General features: G+C 40.0%; 1 protein-coding gene across 2 annotated transcripts in view; it reads left to right on the top strand.

The window, feature by feature from the left end:
- Nucleotides 1-17,445, top strand: part of Pard3b (par-3 family cell polarity regulator beta) — a 975,885-nt gene that overhangs the window by 540,555 nt on the left and 417,885 nt on the right. For both annotated transcript variants that reach the window (XM_038339874.2, XM_042055538.1), the window contains exon 11: nucleotides 5,840-6,025. In XM_038339874.2, coding sequence (XP_038195802.1) covers nucleotides 5,840-6,025 — 186 coding nt within the window. The remainder of the gene's footprint in view (nucleotides 1-5,839; nucleotides 6,026-17,445) is intronic.

Below are 17,445 nucleotides of genomic sequence, written 5' to 3'. Positions count from 1 at the left end.
AATATGTGTACATGTGTACATGCATACCTTCAAAGGTATCTTTTCCATTTCCATAGTTAGCAGTATAAAGATGTAGAAAGCATTCTTATAGTGCCATACATTCTTTCCACAAATATTCCTTTTATAGTAATTCAGTAATATTAGAAAGACATAAAGTAAAAAGGAAATAGCAGCGCTCCTGTTGGAGTAAACCTCTACCCCTACTCTAGGGACACTACATAGTGCAGGATTCTTGTGTCCAGCCAGACAGAGTGGGGCAGGTAAGATGGCGTCTGTGTGTGTGCAGAGTGTGTGTGTGTGCAGCGTGTGTGTGTGTGCAGAGTGTGTGTGTGTGCAGAGTGTGTGTGTGTACAGCGTGTGTGTGGCATAGTGAAGCATGAAGCACGATGTACACAAAGTTTGCCACACATCTTATGTCAATATTATTTTATACAATTGTATATATATATATATATATATATATATATACATTTAATAAGTAAAAGGTAGCAATCATGTTAGTATAGCTAGCCTAGTGGACTGTACTTGATAGTCACATAGTTTGGTCTTAGAGTCTTATATAAGTAATATGAAGCATTCAGAAGGAAGTTGTACCAATTAATGTGGCATTTCCTTTCATATTCTCAGCTCTGTTCATCTCACAAAAAATTGAATACCTGCCTTCAGAAATGCGCTGTCATCTAAGTGTAAGCACAGGCGAATGTATGACTGTAATAGTCTATTTTAACCACATGTTGGTCAGGAACTTGTGTTCTGAAGACCTGCCCACTTGCAGGGGTGTTTACTGTCTTAGGACTTGGAAACATATCAGTAGTAGCAATGTAACCAACAACATCTATTATACTTTCTAGACCCAGGCATTTTCTTTTTAAATCTGGCTTCATTTGGTAATGTTAGTTCAAGACCAGTGGTTTCTCAACTGGATGTAACTCAATCATAGCTGACTTCTGACAACCCTGCGGCCTTTTCAGTTAGCACAGCTGGTGCAGAACCACTACTGAGGTTATAGGGATGTAGTTAACTCCAATGCATAGGACTGTCCCACGCAGCCCCAAATGTCAGTTGTGCAAAGGTTGAGGCCCAAACTGAGTATTCTGTCGAGTTAGTCCCTAGCAAGTGCTGGAACTTTGAATTTAGGAATACATAGTGGGGGCATTTTGAGTATCAATCCCAGCCTAATCTTGGGACTAACACAAGACCTTGAGGTCTTTGTGTCCAGAAACATGACCTCAGTGAAAAGCTATAAAAGATAATGAGAAGGTAAATTGAAAGTGTGATTCACAAGCTTCCCCTTACTACACTAGTATTTTATGGGGAGCTGCAGGTTCCTGTAGAAGGAAAAGGCAGCGGTCCTCCTAACACATGTGGGAGGATATCTTGCTGAAAAGCCAGGACACCAGGAGCATCTGCAGTCTCAATGTGACATTGTCCTCTGCTTGACTACATCTCTGATGACCTTCGTCGGAGGGACTGGAACAGGCGATTGCTTTCTATTCCATCCCATTCACTGCAGAACGTCGCTTGACAAGGTTTGAGTTTAATTTTTAGAGTTGCTTGTTTGAACCAAGTATGAGGCATTCCATATATTGATTTTTGTCTTTGTACATTAGGTAAGGGAACATTTATTTCTAAGAAAGGAAATGGCTGTGTTAACTACTGTAATGGCTTCCGTCACCCCTGGGAATTTGCCATTATTAGAAACCACTAATTATGACTCGAGCCCGCTATAGCATAACAAAGATGTGAAGCATAACTGGAGTTGGTAGAGAATATAAATCGCGTATCACTTTACTTTCATTATAGGGATCTATCTCGAAATGTCCAGTGACTGTGTGATGTCACGATGGGCCACAGCTCCGGGACTCACGGATGTGTAGTGGCACAGTTGTAAAGGGTCAGGCTGCCAGGCATGCTGCTCACACTTGTAATCCCAGTTTACATGAGTTTCAGGCTAGCCTGAGCTACAGAATGAAAACCCATCATTTAAAAAAGAAAAGAAAAGAGAGAAAAGAAACAAAAAGATTTAAAAAGAGACAAAATAAACCCAGAAGTGGAAAGTGAAGTTGTGATGACCAGGGGATGAGGAGACTAGCAAGGGATTGGTCAAAGCGCACCGAATTTCAGTTCACACAGCAGTGGTCCAGAGACTACTTCATCACCGGGATGGTGACTATACTTCATAGCGATGTATGGAACTCCTAAAATTCACTGAAAACAGGCTTTAGGGGTATTATTCCCACTGCCTCTAAAATATGTATCTGAGGTAATGTTTATATTAATAAGTTCGGTGTTTTTATATATACTTGTTATGTATACATGTTTACTATGTATACATTGTGTGTGTGTGTGTGTGTGTGTGTGTGTGTGTGTGTGTTTACGTAGTGCTCTGGATCCTAACTAATGTCTTTATGCTTGGACAGCAGGCACTTTTTGAAAATTAAATTAATTTATATATTTTAAATCCTAGCTGGTTTTCCCTCCCTGCTCTCTTACCATTCCCTCCCCCACGTCTCCTTTGCTCTCCTCCCCCACCAATCCATTCCTCCTCTGTTTCAGTTCAGAAAGGGGCAGGCCTTCCATGGGTATCAACCAAGTATGGCATATCAAGTTTCAGTAAGACTAAACACCTCCCCTTGTATTAAGGCTGGGCAAGATAACCCAGTGTGAGGAATAGGGTCCTAAAAGCCAGCCAAAGTATTAGGGACAACTGCTGCTCCCACTGTTATGAGTCCTACAAGTAGACCAAGCTACACAACTGTCACATAAGTGGAGAGGGCCTAGGTTAGTCCCATGCAGGTTCCCATGGTTATTGGTTCAGACTCTGAGCATCTATGAGCCCAGGTTAGTTGATTCTGTAGGTTTTCTTGTGGTTTTCTTGACTCCTCTGGCTAGTAAAATCCTTCTTCCCTCTCTTCAGCAGGATTCCCTGATATTGGCCTAATGTTTGGCTGTGGGTCTCTACATCTGTTTCCATCAGTTAACTGGATGAAGGCTCTCTGATGACAACTGGGGTCCTCACCAGTCTATGGGAATAGCAACATATCTTTGGGCATCATTATGTTGACATTTGGGTCGACCCTAGGTATCTGGGCCATTCAGACTCTGGGACCTAGCACTCCAGGCAGGGTCAGAGGTAGAATCACTCTTGTGGCGTGGGTCTGAGGCTGGACCAGTCACTGGTTGGCCACTCCCGCAATATCTGCACCACCCTATCCCAGCATCTCCCGTAGACAGGACAGACTGTTGATCTAAAGTTGTGTGGCTGATTGGTGTCTCAGTTCCTCCACTGAAGGATTTCTGGGTCATAGGAGATAGCCAGTTCAGACTCCACATCCACTGTCAGCAAGCATCTTTTCCACTGAACCATCTTTCCAGCCTTGTATTCATAAACACATAATATATACACTATAAATATATACATTTATCATTTAATAATAAATTTACAGCATGGCGGTATCATCTGTAATCAGAGATCATGGATAGATGTCAGTCCTTTTGTTAAAATGTCTATAGAATATTAGACATGTAATAAACAGTTCATGACCTTTTACTAAAGATAAATATAATTGGAGCCAGGAGTCATGCTGCCTGGGCATCACAAAGCTTCTGTATTTGCAAATCTTGTGATCTGGTAGCACAGTGCCTGGCTACTATGCACCATTATTCCTTCGTCTTTAAAATGGCCCTGATATCGAAAAAATCTTTAGAGTCTCCATGAAGCTAAGTGTTTTAACCCGTGTCAGGTACTTGTAGTGGGTCAACTCCATCATCATTAGCCCCTAGTTTGTTGTTTTTATTGTATTTCAGGCTCTCACAGGTCAGGAACTTAACTTTGAAATTAAAAGGTAGCCATAATTCAACATGGTCTTTGTTTCTGCAGTTAGATGACAATTAAAGGTATGAATTCGTGTAAAACAACCATGGCTGTCGGTCAACCATGGCTGTCAATCTTCCTCGTCAAGTATAGTAGTCAAGTGAAAACTCCTGGATCGTGGAATACATGAATTGAAGGTGCAGTCATACACCACATGGTATTACACGTTGCCTTGGTATGTCCTAGGAGTACATTTATCAGCTCATGTCCCCATCTAGAACAATGTATAACTATATTTATAAAGCAAATTAGTTTTTTTAAAACAATTTTCTGTTTGTAGTAAAGGACTTTCTAGTTTTACTTCCTAAAATACTCAGAACATACAGTGAGAACAATTGTCCTTTAATTTATAGTTTAATTCTGTATAACTTTATTAGACTTAAGTTAACCCAATCCCAGAGAGGCACAGAAACATAAGTGACTGTAAAATGTTATGTATTCTAAATTAGACAGATTGGAAGACAATGGTGAAGGCTAACTGTTTACATTTACTGTTGAGCTCTGACGTTCCATTGAGGGGGTAAAAAAAACAAACCAGCAACAGGGAAAGGTAACTTTGACTCTAGACATGAAATTGCTATTTGCTTCTTAGCTAATACAATGATAAATATACATATATATGCATATATATTATAGTAAATATAAACCTACAGTAGATTTATTAAATTAAGCAATGAAGTTTCCTTCCTTTGAACAACCTTTTGTCAGCGTATTACCAATAAACCTCATTCACAGTGGAAGCAATTGAAAGAATCATTTCTTTACAAGTTAAATGTGGGTTCTTGTCTTTTTTGTTCAGAGTTGAAAATGTCAGGTCAGTGGACCTGGCTATGATCAGACCCCTTAATCCTGTTTTAATTATGGGTTTTTTGCTACTTCTGATGTTATACGGATTTGAGACTGACATTCAGACATTGTTTTACAGAGGAGTCATCTCAAAGCGACCTTAAGATGAGACTCTCTAGACATAATTACAGAGAGGAAGTAACTGCTGCCCTAGAATGAGTGGATGATTTTCAGGAATATCTTATTTTCAAATTTTCCAGCTAAGCACTGTGGCTCTTTCACACTCCTGCAAGCTTGATTGGGTTCAGGGGGGACAGTGATGCGATTATCATGTACAGTACACCCAGATTCTCATGACTGTGTATCTGAAGACCCTCTGTACCTCATATGACTGACCACATACTTCTCCCAGGAGAGATGGCCCATGAGCCTGCCTTTCCACCACATTCCGTTTGGAGACTAGTTTGCTAGTGGGTATGTGTCATTTGTCAGAGAGCATATGAATATTTATTGTGCATAATTACTTTTTATAGCAGTCTAATAACCTATTTATTTCTAGGGGACTCTGCTAGACAATGATATAAGCTTACCACATGATTTTTGATAAGATGAATTTGAATTCAATGATAGCCATTAAAAATGTTTCTCTGACTTTAAAATGAAAATTTCCATGTTTGGGTCCTATTGATACTCTTCACTAATGCGCAAAGTATATATCTTAAATTATAAGTGTAATATTTCTCCAAGCTTTTCACAAAGTTCTGTATATTAAGCTCTGCATCTTCATTTGTGGGATGAAGATGTGGAGAATGAATGATCTCTAAGAATCTTCTGCAACCTGACGTTCACTGAGTTTAACATCCAGCCTGTTTCGTTATTTTAAATAAATATCCAACCAAGTTCCCAAATGTCTACAGAATGTTTAAAGTTGTACAACTTGACCTCACAAAGTGGCCTCTTTTTCAGCCATAACCAGATTCTAGCCCCAGAGAGTGCTTTGCTGTGTGGTAGGCATGGTGATAGCATCTTACAGAGAGACAGAGAGGTGAAGCATCTTGTCTCTATCTGCCAGGAAAACAGCTGCTAGAGGTCCAGCCATTCTGTCTTATCAACTGCATCTGCTTCAGTCATCTGAGAAGGTGAACTGATATCAACCCTCTCTCTCACTCTTCCCAACAGAAAGGAGAACCTGACTGCTACATGCTCTCCCTGGAGGCAAGCGAGCAGCTCACCTTGGAGATCCCCCTAAATGATTCCGGCTCCGCTGGCCTCGGAGTTAGCTTGAAAGGGAATAAATCCCGAGAAACTGGAACTGACTTGGGGATTTTTATCAAATCTATCATCCATGGAGGTGCTGCCTTCAAGGTAAGGATGTGATGTTTGCCTGGGTGCTAGTACTTGGGGATGTAACTGTTGTGCTTGAACCCAGAGAGAGGCCATCTCTAAAAGGATGGGATCTATTGAGACTTTCCTGCTAGACACTGAAAATGCGTGTGAACAGATCCGAGGCCAGTTCCTTGTTTTCATACTTCCTAAAATAATTCTGAAAGCTTATCATGATTCCCATTCTTTTGATTACTCTATTAAGGGCCCTTTAACCTTTAAATTTATAACTTGGCAGAGTAGCACCTAAAACTATGCCATCAGAAAAACAAAACTGAAAGGAGTTGACATCAAGGCAACAAATGAGAAAACTGTACTTACAAAAAAAAAAAAAAAAAAGAAAAGCAAACAAGCAAGCAAGCTTAGTGGGTTCTAAGAATGACTGTAGAATAAACTAAAAGTCATCCATCACTCTGTGTACCTGAAGATAATCACAGTGCACCGGACATATTTGCCTTTCAACACTCGAGTAAGCTGATTCAGTTCCAGAAAGACAGAGAATATTATGGCCCTACTTTTTCACATCCGGGTGGACTGAGACCAAAGCTAGTAACATGCCACTAATCCCTCACTGTCCCTACTTGGTGTCCATGTGAAACTATGGGCAAGGATATTCACTAGTTTGTCTCTCACTTGGTTACCTGCAGAATCTAGTCCATCAGGGCCCCTGGGATTAAATAATGAATGCACACAAGAGGTTGATCATAGAAAGGGAAAGCAAGTCTGTGGCCCTAACCACCATCTCCTTGTGTCATGGAATGATATTCTAGAGTCCTGTTTGCATCTTTCTCTTCCTCTGTAAACACAGGCAGACTAATCTTCCAAGCTGGCCCCAGTTTCCTCATTTAGTGTGTCAGTAAAGTTTGTAGTGCTTGTGTGCACATACTCTTATGATAACTAAGACACAATACACATAGAGCAGTGGTTCTCAACTTAGGGATCACAACTCCTTTTGGGGTTTCATATCAGATATCCTGCATGTAAGATATTTGCATTATGATGCATCAGTAGCAAGATTACTGTTATGAGTAGCAATAAAATAATTTTATGATTGGGGAATCGCTACAACATGAGGAACAGCATTAGGAAGGTTGAGAACCATTGACATAGAGTCTTTGGCTCAGTGTCTACCAAAGCCTCTAATGCCTGTTAACCATTGCAGATGGTCTTACTGTTGACCATGTATGCCCCCTCACACACCAAAGCTGAGAATGCCTATTTAGACTTTAGGGGAATAGCCAGGTCTTATCCTTGCTTTGTTTATCACCGTCTCCTTATGTCCTCACTTCTACTGTTCCTTCAATTTAGACTCTAAGCTGATGCCTTCTTTCTTGGAACAGGGGGATTTGCACTATGGGTAGGCAATTCTTTATTCTCCAGTTCAGTTAGCTTTTGTCACATGATCAATAATCATAAAAGTTCTTAATCAGAAAACTTTTATTTTGCTCATGGCTTTGCAGGGCAATTCGTAGTGATGGTGGGGGCTCTGATGCAGGCTGGGAGTTTTCTGTCACACTGTAGATCTATAGGAGGAAGGCCCGCTTGTTTGTCCCGGCCACGGTAGCCTGGAACTAACCACACAGAGATTGTATTCATTAAATCACTGCTTTGCCCAAAAACTCTAACTTCTTACTGGCTAACTCTTATATTAATTTAACCCATTTCTATTAATTTGTGTATCACCATGAGGTCATGGCCTACAGGCAAAGTTCCAGCACGTTTATCTCTGGTGGTGGATCCATGATGATTCCTTTTTCCTAGCATGCCATTTAGTTTTCCCTACCTACCTAAGTGCTTCCCTATCAACAGGCCCAAAGCCTCCAATGAAAGCAACACAAAGACATAAAGACCTCCTACACCATTGAGCCTATAGCAGGGAAGAACAGAACTACGCAGGGAAAGCTAGGCTGTATGCTGGGAGAAGAAGGGCCGTCAGGGAGAAGCCATGGGTCCACCGGAGACAGACGCTGCCACATGGTGATGTGTAGAGTAATAGAAATGGGTTAAATTAATATAAGAGTTAGCCAATATAAAGTTAGAGCTAATGGACCAAGCAGTGTTTTAAGTAATACAGTTTCTGTGCGGTTATTTCGGGGCTAAGCTAGCTGGGCGGCTGGGACAAACATGCAGCCCCTCCTTACAGCATAGGTCTACAGGCATATTATGTTCCACATATTCTACCAGCCCTTTGAGAGCAGGCTAACAGATATTAGAGGTCTAGCTGCAATGGGAGATGCCTTACAATGCCTGGACTCTGAAGTGCTTCACCATCACACCACACGCACAAAACTCGTCAGAATAGTCATCCAACCAAACCTAAGGTCATGGACTGAAAACCATTGTCCGCACAGGGGAGCTGGCAGAAGTGTGAGTGCAGAGACTGGCCAAGCAGTGAGGTCTATGAATGAATCTGCAATACCCTCTAATGGGTCTCAGATAGCACAGAAGGGAAACAGAGGGACAATAATAGCAACAAACATCGACATTCATCATACTTCCTGCTTGGCATATGCCAGGTACCACGATAAGTATTTAAAATGGATTCTCCAATTTTATTCTTCATTTTCACATTTTTATTATGTCATATTATCAAAAGGCAGTGATTCCAGGGCTCTATTCTTATGAGAAGATCCAGACTTGCCAAATATAGCATCAGACTTCATAGCCTGTGCTACACTGATTTAGCATGATGATGCTTTTTCAGTACGTCTAAGTGTGTGCCTGAACGCAGGGGCTACTTCCTGGCACAGCCTTGTATCATGTTCATCCTACTTAACAAGCAGTCGAAGTGTGCATTTTGTTCAAGAGCAGGTGCTATGTTTGTGGACACCTGCTTGATATTATTCTTCTCCCTCCTAATGGCAGCTCTTTTGTGAAGAATTTATTCAAAGCAAAATTTAAAATGAGATGACTTCTTGGAAATTAAAAGAAAACATCTTTGTTTTTGTTCCTTTTTTTTTTTTCAAGTGGGCAATAGCTTCAGTTCCAGCAGATAGATATTGGTGTGTGGTTCAGTACGCATTTCTGTTCGTGGCAATGAGCAACCCCTTACCTGAGCAGACTCTCATAGTCCCATTCCTTGCTGCACTTTCCATTTATGTACGTGTCCTTCCTGACACACCATTGAAACCACTGGACAGCATAGCTATACCTGATTTTTAACAGTAAGAGGCATGGGTCCTGAAGTTAGCCTTGTCGTGAATGGTTGGTAACCATTTGTCTTGTGTGTCTCTTTCACTGTGAGCAGTAGAGCCCCGCGCTCTGTTCCCAAGGAATCCGATTAAGGGAAAGGGAGCTGTGTTTTCCCTTCTTCTGCTAGCGCAATAATCCACCGTTACTTCTCAGAAGTCTGTCTCCTGTTCCCCAAATCTGGATTAAGTCTTACAAAATTGTCTGGAGACTTTGTTCCTGTCTTGGTTGAAGAGAAACAAATGTAACAGACTGCAGTGTCCCTGAGGCTTGGAAGATGAGCACCGGGACATCCATATTAGCATCTGGCCCTAGGATTTTACTTGAAATCAACAAAATATTTTTTTCTACTGGAGCCCGATCTTTTCCTCCCAGCATTTCGTTCCACTAATTGGTTCTCAAGGTGGTTTTCCCTTAAGGGAAGGTGGACTGTTGAAAACTAAACTACTTTGAAAAGTATGACCAAATTCTTCCTGTGGATTCTATGTGCTGTAACCTCCTGGGAGCTTCTGAGGATATAAACAAAGACAGGCTACCCACCAGATGTAAAATCTCAGAATGACTCGGGTTCTGATGTCTCCTCTCACCTACCAGGCTACTACTTTCAAGCTTCTCGTTTCCTCTTTGAGTTATTTCTAATACAAAGGCAAACCTCTATTTGCTACTAAAAGCATACAGATACTCTTGGTTGCACTTTGGGAAACAAAAGCAGGAACTTGAAGAGGAACTCAGGGCAAGCTGAATTGCAGGTATACCTTGCTCAAAATTATCCAAATACTTAACTAACTCAGAACATTGAAGGTACAATTAAAAAACAACACTCAAGAAAAATTAGGGGGAAAAAAAACAGAAGAATGCCCAGAAACTGAGAAGTAATTGAAGAAAGACACCCTGGTGTCGTCTCTGACCTCCCACACACGTACATGAGTGAAATACCTGTTCATACTGGAGAACAAACTTGTTGACGTATGCATACATGCAACACTTCTATACACACAAAGGAGCAGGAGAAATAACACCCAGAAATTCTACTTTCCAAAAGCTATGCAGTTACAGGCTGTCATGGTATGTGGAGTTCCTTGCAGAGCCTTCTGAAGCATCACTGTGAGCTTTCTCACATCATTCACAAAGCAACATGGACCACACCAGCACAGTGCTGCTTCTTGGAGTACTGATGTAATATGCTTACGCAGTGCTCCTGTTGCAGGCTGATACTTGGATATTAGTTTCTGTCATTCCTCCTAGGCATTTGTACCCAAAGTATAGTGTCATTACTTCTAGAAACAAAATATAAGAGAATGAGTCTGCTGTGACTAGGATGGAATCAGGAGGTCCCTGAGGATGAGTTTTTTCAAATTTCCTTTTGTGGTTGGAAGTTCAAGTGAAACATGTTGTTGCTGTTAAAAGGAAAGAAATGGTGTCAGTTTTATACTTGGAAAGGTGTTCCCCCCTTTCCAAATTTTCATTAAACCTTCATTCCATATTTTCTCAAGGTCACTCAATGTCTCTAGTTACTTTGAAGACTCTAGATATTTAATCATTTGCTAAACATTTTCAAATTCGATGGTTTTTCTTTGCTTTTGATGAACTATATTACGTAAAGTTTAATATTTTTTATTATTTATTTTTTTATTTATTTCTTACATTTAGACTGGTTTTCTTTTACTGCAGTCATTTTTAGAAAAGATCCATCTTTTTTTAATTTAGGAAAAACATCAACACTAGCTTCCATGTAGTGCATTACACTAGTTCTGGCTGGCACTTTTTACATTTGAATATGCTGATGTTATGAGTGGAATGTACCCTATTGAAGCCCTGAAATAATAAGATAAAAATTCAAATTTAAGAGTGTTTTTTTTTCCTAAGGGAAACAAATGTCATATATCAGGTAGATGGATTATTTAAGGACTCTTAAACAGAGAGAATGCATTTAAAACTGCTACTCTGTACAAAATTAATTTAGCTCAGTTTGTGCTTAATAAATACTACTTGATGATAGTGAAATTAAGTAAAAGGAAAATGCCTAGCATAATTAATTGCAAATGTGTGCACCAGAATATGAAGTAGACATCATTTAAGTAACTTGATTCTGTGTGCTCAAGAAATTTGGGGTGATTCTTCTCAAAGATGTAGAATTTCGTAATCTTTTCATGGTGGATATGAGAATTTTAACTAATGCGAGTATTCACAATGATCAGTTTTCTATGACTAAAGTAAGCATCCCCAGCAGCAGAAGAGTGAGGGCTACAGGAGGATTCCTGGGTCTCAGGAATGCTGAGCATTTATAGGCCTCCCACCCTCTTAGCAGGAGTCTGGTCAGAGCTCCCAGCCTGAATAATTTCCACCTCCATTTCTCCCAGTATCTATAAATCATGGCATATCTATAATTAATGAATCCAAAGGAAGATAAAAGGGACAGCTTTTTAAGGAACACTAATGTTAAATGATTTCTTCAACTCTCCATTTTTCTTAAAATTGATACATCCCCTGCCAGTGAGAGGACTTTGAGGCGTCGCTGGTAGTTGAGGGCATCCTAACTTGTTCCTCTGAAGGAGGTCCAGGCAGTCTGGGTCATGAGTAGCTACTCAGTTGTAAGAACTGAGCACCGATGTGTTATCCCCATTCACAAATGGACAACTGCAACTTGGAACTAAAAAACAAATCAAGAGATTTGTAGTCTATAAACACAGTAAGAATTTTATGTTAAAAACAAGGAAATTACTAACCAAATAAGGAAAACACTGGTCAGTCAATTTTCCTCTAAAGCATTTAAACTCTTAACAGGTGTTAATTCATGTGATCGTACTTATTTCTGAATTTAGACACCAAGACTTCATACAAAGGTCTTATCACATAACTTCTAACACTTATGGTCTTACCTCAGCCTCCATCATTGCTTTGTTTATAATCTTTATCACTTCTAATTTTTTTTTCATTTCTAAAAATACAAATAAAAGTTCATTTGGTCTGTACTAGCAAGTTTTAAAACTGCATCATTCTGGTGTACATTTTGGATACAACTGATATCTCATTAGGCTTGAAAGCATGTATGACTTCATAGTCTTAGAGAAAAAGGTAATCTGTACAAATTGATCTATAATGATGGTGCTATGGCTCTATAAATAATACCTGTAAAAATAGTTTATAATTTAAATGTCCTCCCAAAAGCTCCTGGAAGGATGCCACTAAGAGCTGGTGAGCCCTTCAAGAGGAGGGGCCTGATGGGAAGTGTAAATTCACAAAGAGTATGCCTTAAAGGGGAAGTGGAGCCTGGTCCTTGCCTTGTATTCTTGTTGCTTTTCCACATACTCAGGCCATATTGTGTTGTCTTTCCATTGGCACAACTGCTCCTAGAACAAACCTGAAATTGTGCTAAAACAGCAATGTAAATTAGTGTGGCTATATGTAACATAAGATGAGAACACCAGGTGAGTACCTCAGGGAGTTGTCATAGAACAAAACTAATAAGCCTTTCCCCCCACCCTTATGGCCAGAAACAAAAACAAAAGACAAACGCATAGAGAAGGGAAAAAAGGTAAATACCATAAATTTTTTCAATGGGAAAGATCTTAGAGAGTCTATCTAATCCGTTTATGCATTCATGCAGAATATTCCTGATTCATGTATAACACATATGCCTTGACAAGCTTTCTTAATCTGCTTTTCTAGGCCAAAGTAAATCAGGAGCACAAAATCCGGAAGGAAAAAGGAAGGGGTGGAAAAGGATCTGGAACTACAGGAAACAGGGAGATGTAACACAAGCACAGAGTGTTATTACCGTGCCATAGGCCACTAAATATTCCTGAGACTAAGTCAGGCCTTCTCACACTTTCTTGCTGCAACAATAATAAGATTTAGTCTGTCTTTAGGAAGCTGTATGTTGCAGAGTTTTTGTGTGTGTTCTGTATTTGTCCAGGAGTTTTAAGCAAAAAGGATTAGGCTGTATTTTGAAATCAATGTATCAAAATGATTATGAGTGTGCTTGCCCCTATGGTCCAGAGAAGGTCCTTTGGCTTCCTTGCAAAGATTTCCATATGCCACAAATTCTGGGACTTTATTGGTCCATTCCATACAAATGGAATGAATCTCCCCAGATGGTACTGCATTAAATCCATTGAAAAGTTTACAGTAGCTGAACCAGTGGAGATGGGTCCAGTATGGAAAAAGTAATCGAGCCAGCTTGGGCCCATCAGTTCTCCTTAGGTACAGTTTATAAATTAATTGATTTCTTCATTACAGATGAAACTTACACCAGTCCCTATGTACCTGACTGAAAGATTTTTTTTTTCAAGTGACTCTATTTAGCAAGCACTTTACAGCCTCTGACGTGAGTTAGGCAATCTATAATAGATTGGAGACACAGAATGAACCACCTCATTCTATAATCTAGGAAGCTAAGGATACTAAATTAAATATGTGAGAAAGTAATTCCCTAACGGCAGCAATAGACAAATAGCTATAGTAACATGAGCGTTGGGGAAAAGAGGCCTTAGTTGTGCTAGAGATTAACTGTGAGAACAAGATGGCCGCCAAGCCTCACTAGAAAGGGTAAGGAGAAATCTAATAAGAGCAAAGGACTTTTAGAAAAGAGGAAGGGGTAGGCAAAGTCATATACACCAGACAGGGATCTTTTTGGGAGAGGTATCCCTCTTCCTTCAGTTGAGATATGTTAGGGCAGACAATGAAAATTGAAAACATCTCACATGGCTAAGGCCGTATAAAATGAATACTACAGACATTCAGTGTGGCCACCTTCCTTTCTCGAACTGTGCTTAAAAGTGCTTTGTTTGTTCATGTCCCTTCAGAATGTTGTTTCTAAGTCACTTTAAATGATAACGAACTGAAGTCTATTTTTTTAACATCTATTTATCTTATGTATTGGTTTATTTTCAAAATTACAGTAGGTAGTTACTGTCATAGAGTAATTTTAGAACCTTTAAAAGAATTCATTTGGAACAGTTGTCCTAATATTCAGGGGTGCCACTTTGCCTGGAGTGTCCTCTGCTACAGGGAATGCATTCTGTAAAGTTTGACTTTGGGGCATGGGTCCTGGGTGTTGATAATATCCCAAGAGGCCTTACCAAGGGTCCTGTTAGAAACATGCAGAGACAGGAGCCAACATCTGGTCATGATTAATCCTCTCAACACCCTGGACTAATGTGGATTGGCCTTGGGCTGCAGCCAACTATTCCTGGGAAAGCCAGCTCCCATGCTTCCCTCAGATTCTGCAGAATCCTCTTTGCATAGACTTCTTTAGTCGCTCCTTTGCATCGTTACGACTTTACATGGGGGGGGGGGCTTTAGAGCTTTAGAAAAGCAGACTAATAGGAGTGCATGGAGCCGTGTGACATCACCAGTTCAGAACAGAGGAAGTATTCAAGAGCTGAGCACCAGGAGCTGAACTAGAAGGTCACAGTTCACCTGAACATCATGGCAGTTCTGCGGGAGGCACATGAAACACCCTGCAGGACACATGACAGCCCCTATTGCGAAGAATTATCTGGTCCAAATGTGCACTCGCAGAGAAACCCTGGTATAAATGTTTGCTTTGATGAGACAAGGATTTGTAACTTTTATTAGAGTCTCAGGGAGATCTAAGAATCCATAAAGTTTAAGGATTATTAGCAAAGGGACTGAAAACAAGACTCCAGAGTGACCCAGACCTGGTTTAGATCTTCTCACAGAACATGACTAGTAACAATTCATTCAACCCCTCAATTTCTCTTTAAAAAATACTGTTATCATAAGGTTTCAATTATCTCAAGCATTGAGAGAGCTTAAGCATAATGACTACATTGTAGAAGCTTATTAGGTGTTTTATTAATAGTTTAGCACCCTTAATCATTTCTAGAAATGTGATTTTGGAATCAAAATAGCACAATAGGAGCTCATACATACCCTCATCTGTTGGCAGAGGCCACTCATTTATTTCCTTGCCACTCAGACTTGAAATAATCACACAGAAACTATATTGTTTAAAACATGGCTTGGCCTATAGCTTAAGCACATATCTAGCTAGCTCTTACATCTTAAATTAACCCATTTCTGTTATTTTATATTTTACCACGAGGCTTGGTCTCCTTCAGTGGTGGCAACATGGCATCTCACTGACTCCACCTACTCTCTCTCTCTCTCTCTCTCTCTCTCTCTCTCTCTCTCTCTACATCTCTATTTGAATTCCCACCTGGCTTTACTCTGCTGAACCACTGGGCAAAAATAGCTTTAATCATTAACCAATGAAAGCAACACATTGACCAAAGGACTTCCCACACCACTCATCACTAGAGGGTCAAGGCAGGGTTGCTGAGTTTGAGGCCAACCTGGATTATATAGTAAGTTCCATAGTGAGGCCAGCCTGTTCTACAAGCTGAGATCGTGTCTTAGAAAATGAAACAGATGGGAGATAAGAACAGTTGGCCATGCTAAGACCCTTTTGAGATCAATTACTGTAACCAATCCTCTATCTTTACATCCTTATATAGTAGGAAGATCATTGGCAGAAATGATTAGCAGAGGCTGCTCAAAAGGCTTCCACAGAGACTCTGCAGAAGGCAGGTGTGTTGGTCATGCTCCTGGTCTCTGAGCCCTTGACCCCTCCTTTTATGATAAGCAGTGAGGACTGATGCCTTTCTAAGCCATCCCAGGCACAGATAAGAGAGGAACTTATACCTCATCTAAGCTTTTCATGTCTCCACTAAAGTACCCCTAGAAAGTCGCTGGTAGTTGTTATTCCCATTTTCTTCCTCCCTTTACCATTGCTTTTGTGCCAAATGTAAGGACTGGGTCTTTTTTGCTTATGGTTCTGCTGACAGTAATATAAGAAAGAAGATTTCCTTTGTCTCTAAAATTGTCTATTTATGACTGTTACTGTTCTTAGACAGCACATGTGTGTATGATGTCTGTATATGTAAGCACACATGCAAGGACACACATGTAGAGGTCAGAGGACAACTTTGTGTAGTTAGTTCCTGAACTCATGTCACCAGGATTACATGGAAAGTGTCTTTACCATCTTAGCTATCTTGCAATCCCAAGTTTTATTCCTTTGGAAAAGTATAAGCATGACCCAGATTGTGATGAAGTAGATATGCTAAAATTACTAAGTAGCATCTTTGGACATTTGTATTCACTTATATAAAGTTGTATGTTTTAACTCTCATGACCAAATATCTATCTGAACATAATAATAACAGAAAAATGTCATAGAAAACTAATCTTCTTGGTGAAAACCATTTCAAAGTGAAAAGATATACATGATTTTCAGGAGTATGTTTGAATTTGAGTAGCAAGTTCTGTGTTCAAGCAACTTCACTTTAGATGATGTCTTTAGATAATGTAGTTAGGAAGCAGATCTTTAATTTTCCTCCAGTTTGCTCCCATGCTTGGGCATCTTCTGTACTTTCCCGCATGCATGTACTGGGTATGTGCCCAGATTTCAAACACTGCTCTCTTCCAGCAGACACCTACAGCATATTTTCTCCCTGGTTTTGAAAGGCTTTTCATGGAGCAATACCCCTCTGCAGATAAGTAAATATTATTCACATGCCTAGAAAATACTAGTGAATTCAAGACTTGGACTGTTCTGTTCTTTTTCAACTTTGACTTAACCAGCTGAGCCAGTCCTAATATATATATGGAAGAACCTTGTCTTACTTGGTGTCAGATAAACGATGCCTCATCTTCCTGGAGCTTCATATTATCCATCTGTAAATGGAAGAGGTTGGACCAGATGACCTCTGAGGACCTTCCTAAGCTTGAAGCTCTGTGATGGCTTTCTAAATGTTAAGACAATGTGGTCTTCCTGGCATTACCATTAATGAAATTACCCATCATTTATCTTATGAACAAGAAGCACACACCAATAGCAAGAGGACAACCACTCCTACAAACAAGAGTGTGTGGATTTTTATTGTGACCACAACTCTCTAGTGACATACGTGACAAATGTGAATGTCTCAACAACAACAACAACAAATTCCAGGGTCCCTGGGGTGTGTTGGCTAACCTGTCTTTTGTTTTGGACTTGAATATATTAAACACATCCTACTCGATGCCTGAAACCTAGAATGCAAGTAGAAATAGGTTTATGTCAATAGCTGTCAGTATACGCTTTTCTATACAACTGTTTTCTACTCACACCTTCACAGTCATTAAATTCTTCCTCAGATTCCTTCAGCTTTTATTGCTCCTCTTCCTGTCATAGAGGCTGAGGT

The sequence above is a fragment of the Arvicola amphibius genome, chromosome 8 (genome assembly GCF_903992535.2).
Source record: "Arvicola amphibius chromosome 8, mArvAmp1.2, whole genome shotgun sequence".
Classification (NCBI taxonomy): domain Eukaryota; kingdom Metazoa; phylum Chordata; class Mammalia; order Rodentia; family Cricetidae; genus Arvicola; species Arvicola amphibius.
The sequence above is the reverse complement of the archived record's forward strand: the minus strand, read 5'-3'. Positions and strand labels throughout refer to the sequence as shown.